The sequence below is a fragment of the Triticum aestivum genome, chromosome 1A (genome assembly GCF_018294505.1).
Source record: "Triticum aestivum cultivar Chinese Spring chromosome 1A, IWGSC CS RefSeq v2.1, whole genome shotgun sequence".
Classification (NCBI taxonomy): Eukaryota; Viridiplantae; Streptophyta; class Magnoliopsida; order Poales; family Poaceae; genus Triticum; species Triticum aestivum.
In genome coordinates, this window is record NC_057794.1 from 248,492,707 (window position 1) to 248,497,302 (window position 4,596).

The following is a 4,596-nucleotide window of genomic DNA, read 5'->3' on the forward strand; positions in this document are numbered from 1 at the left end:
GAGAGCTCAAGTTGCAAATGAGCGGGTTGCAGTGAACGGCTGACGCAGCAAATCAGATAGGCGTCGATCCGATCTGCGCGTTGAAAAATGGCCTTTTCCTCTCGTTTGGACATAATGCATGAGTGGCCCAGTGTAGAAGAAATAGTTAGTTAGGCCTTGCATGGGCAGTGAAAACAAGGCCTACTATGCTGGCCCGTGTATTTCTAGAAAACTGGCCCCTATTTATTTTTTGAAGTTCGATACTGTTACAAACATTTCTGCTTCATGCAAAGCAATCAGATTATCAGACAGATCACAGAAACATGTTTTGGTGTGCATCAGTGCATGGCGCAATCTGGTGCTTGTAGACATGGAAGTAGCAATGGAGTTCTAACAGAAAGAAGAATAAGTTTTCTTTCTGGTGTGTAGTTGTTTCATAGCCTTACAGGAGCTCCCTAGACAGGGTCATGTACCACACAACAACTCATACATATCAGAGGGGATGATCAAGCGGTAAATCATTTCTTCGGATTTATGCAAGCGCAGCGAGTTTTGTTGTCCTCCGAACTGCAATGAGCAGCCGCGGCAGCCTCCCTGTCGGCGATAGCAAGCAATTCCTGGCTTGTTCACAGAGGAGACGCGTCACTCTCCGGTGCTTCCTACTGCAGCAAGCACCTGCAGCTTCAACCTACAAGCTAGCTCTAATGCCCCCATCATCTTGACCAGATCCTGGATAGCGTCACAGCTGTGACTATGAGTGAGTAGTGTATGTTGTACTGTCGTCTCCTCCTGGCGCTCAGACTCTGGAGCACGCCGCTATAGCCGGGCCGCCCCTCGTCTCCCTGGTGTTGTAGGAGCTGCACCCAGGACACTTTTGCGCCAGGACGTGGAAGCGCACGCTCGACGTCGCCCCGCAGTCGTTGCAGAGGATCCATACCTGGAAGAAGAAGAAGAAGAAACACATCACTGTTTGTTCAGGTTCCAGCATTGGCAAGATGGTTACATGGTGTGGTTGTCAGTTTGTGGCTTACCACCTCGCAAAAAAAAAGTTTGTGGCTTACCATCTTCTTCTGGTAGAACTCTGGCATCGGCGTGGCGGCGACCTCCTGGTCGAGCTTCTGCCATGCATCGGTCATGTCGCAGGCCGACCGTGAGCAGACCGGGCACGAGAAGCTGGGGAAAACAAACCAACCAACCAAGCAAGCATCTTGATCAGATCAGACCCTCTCGTCCATTTCATGTGAACAAACAGCTGTCTGAAGAAATGCTTACTGGTGATGAACCCTCATCTCGTTCAGGCATTCCAAATGGATCGTGTGCCCGCAGTGCAGTACGCTGATGTCCATAGTCGAGTCAAATAGGTACTGCGAATCAAAAACATGGTTGTCTTTAAAGATCAAGAATAGCTAAATCACGAGTGTTTAGGGCCTTGATTAGAGCAAAGCCTCACCTCGAAGCAGACAGGGCAGTTGTGATGCATTGCTCGTTCCACACAATGATGAGAGTCCTTCAAAACATTGCTGTAGCAACACCCTGTCAGTGAACAAGGGCATGATTGCTGTTAGAGCCATCTTTAATGGAGAGACATGCCATGAAAAGCTTACAACACAGTAACTTTCACACCCAACGCACCGCATTTTTCGCAGTGGAAGAAGTTGTCTATGCCGCCAGTTCTGAATAAGGAGAACAATGTATCCAACATTTGATCATTCTGGAAGAGAAAAACAGTAAACGTTTTGATGAAAAGAAGGATGACCGTAAATTAGGCACTTGCCTGCAGATGCCGCATCCATCGCAGTGGTACTGCTTCTTTGAGATCTGTAATAACAAGGTAACACAGCTGTCAGACATCGAAAATGAAAATGCTTAATAGAGTAACTATTCCTTGGCTCAGGAATGTGAACACGCTTACATCATCGTCAAAGAAGTTGCATTTTTCACAGAAGTATTTTCCCATGCATGCCCCGCAACCGGAGCAGTTCTGTTGCACCTGTTGATCCAAACGAGCAGTTTTCATGTCATGTCATGCCATTAGTACAGTCAAAAGGTGAAAGTTACTGTAGAATTACACGTACATCCTGTTCTTTGTTGCAGAGAGAGCAGATAACCTGTGATACATCACAAAGTAGAATAGCTTTAGTAAGTATGTGAGTTCATATGATTCCTACTGACTAGTGTTTTCTTTGGAGAGAAAAGAGAGAGAGAATAAGAAGTCCACTGTAATTGCCCAATATAATTATGTGACGAGAGAGGTGGTGGACATGGACACATGGTGGAGCTAGCTACATGGCTACCGGATGCAATCATGGCCTTCAATTATGCGCCAGCTCAATCAGTGAAGTGCCGTTAAATCGAAATTAATCTTGATTGACAGCGAAGTATCCTTTGTCGTTTCCATTTCTTCCACTTTCCCCTTTCTCCGAGCCGCCTCCGTTGTGGTGACGCCGACACATCGTCGCATCCGCATGGACCTACCTAACAATCATGTGGAGTCGATGACCACGCCGGCCGGCCGGCCACTTGCGCCGATTCTGATGGCGAGAATCGAATATAAAACAGAAATATCAAGACCCGGCGGGTCATCCAAAGATAAACCCTACGTATCAGTTATCTGACGAAACGGGGCGGAAAAAAGATCTTGGGATGGGCGACCGGGCTCCCTTGGCCACTGCATGGCAGTTGGTGCCTTGGAACTGTCCATGCGTGCACAGCCATAACCATCGGATTGGAAGGGAGTGAGCAAGTGGGATTGCAATTCTACCGCCGGTACCCGAGTGGAGGAGGAAGAAGAAGAAGGTCGAAGGCATACAGCAAAACACGGAAGAACTGGGGTTGAATTCGGTAAGAGAGGGGGATAAGGAGCACGCACCTTACTGATTTCGTGGCGGGGGATTTCGTGCCGGTCGAGGAGGTCCACCTCCAGCGAATTCTGCAGCAACACAAACAGGCCCAAATGTTTCAGAACCTGTCCGAATTCAGAGCACAGCCCGACCGACCGCGAAAACGCGCGGCATGGCGTTGGCGTTGGCGAGAAAGGAAAAGGCACTCTATCCAGACCTTAGCTTGGTTATGGCAATGCCGGCAGCCGAAGACCTCGCCGCAGCAGGGCGCCCGTATCCTGCACCTCCTCGTGTAATGCTCGCAGCTTCACCCGGAAACCACGAATCAGCGGCAAACCCGACAGATGCCATCTCTGAGTCTCGAACTGAAAAACTGCTTGGTTTGATTTGATTTGCTTACCCGTGCTGCTCTGCTCCCAAATCCATCTGTCCGGCCGTCTCTGCTTCCTCCGGGTTTCCTCTCTGGGAGAGGAGAAGGAGATGCGATCAGCTCCGCCGGAAGGAAGGAATCGGAGTCCGGGAGAGGCTCGCTGCCGTACGCCCGCCCACGCGCACGCGCACGCGCCCGGCGGGAATTAATAAGAAAGAATGGGGAGCCTGTGTTGTGCGTGTTGGAGGAGAAGCGCGGGACGCGGGCCGGATATATAGGCAGAGCAGAGGGGGGCTGGACCTGGACCAGCTTTTTGTTTTTTCATTTCGTTCACGAGTTGAAGTTTTGCTTGTGTTCCAACTTCCAACATGTGGGATGGCCGCCACCTTCTTTCCATGAAGTGAATCCCAAGTTCAATACTCCGTATAATGTACTACTCCAAAAGACTTAAAAAAAGGGAATTTCCGTTTGAGATGCAGTGGACATAACCATAAACTCGCTCACATGTCAACTCTTTTATCATCTTTTATTTGACGATATGATCGAAGCAAAACTTGTTGCTCCTCCCTCACGACTTCGTCACTGTTATTACTATTATTACTGTTATTACAGGTATGAATTATAAATCATTTTAATGACATGGCTAGTACTGTCCGATGGGTGATGCACTTAGACGTGAGCTGGAAAAGCTAATTGTACCTATCAACCCGTCAATCACCATCCGTATATCAACAAAAATAATGCAAGTTGCCAGCGGCAATACGCGCCCACGGAAACATACTGGGATGGTTTCCCAGGGTCGGCGGGAGGGGAGGTCGGCCTCGGACCAGTTCTGACGGTGCCGTGGCTGGATGCGGATTAGGATGACGGCGGTTACACCTTACAGGTAGGAGCGGATAGGATGCGGGGTCGCCGGATAGACCTGCCAACTAGGACCAGCTTGTGCACGACCATTCAAGGTTACCCTACTCATAATTTTTTCTTTTTTAAACAACCTAAATTCTGCATCTTTTTGGTGTTTCTTTTTTTTTTGCAGGAAAAACTGTTAATCTATTCATCTTTTTGGTGTTTCGAGGCTGCTGACCCGCAAATAGACACAGTAAATATCAAATTTTTTTCATCTGGACGTTGTCCGCAAACATGATGCGGGAGCCTTCCAACCAATGTTGTTTCCAAATTTATCCAGTTGGCCGGAGAGAGGAGAGGGGGACCATGCAGATGAAGAATGAGAAAAAAAAGGAGAACCATGTGGTTACTTTTGGTTGGTCAGGTGGATGTATGGACTCCCGCAAAGCCTCCCACGTTCCTCCTCCGACCTTGCCTATTCATCCTTGTTCCTCCCCTCTCTTCTCCCTCGTCCGCGTTGTCCCGCCCTAACTCCGCCGCCACCCTTGCTCCGTCATCGGC

The 4,596-nt window shown here is 49.0% G+C and overlaps 1 protein-coding gene across 1 annotated transcript; it reads right to left on the reverse strand.

Annotated features, from left to right (window-relative positions):
* Positions 1-200: 200 nt before the first annotated feature.
* LOC123044691 (E3 ubiquitin-protein ligase RZFP34) lies at positions 201-3,277 on the reverse strand (the record flags this gene model as incomplete). Its single annotated transcript, XM_044467520.1, is given in 11 exon segments — positions 201-916; positions 1,041-1,152; positions 1,252-1,343; positions 1,430-1,512; positions 1,612-1,652; positions 1,754-1,797; positions 1,892-1,969; positions 2,055-2,087; positions 2,849-2,908; positions 3,037-3,124; positions 3,220-3,277. Coding segments are annotated over 11 exon segments (798 nt in total). The 3' UTR covers positions 201-775.
* Positions 3,278-4,596: the final 1,319 nt, after the last annotated feature.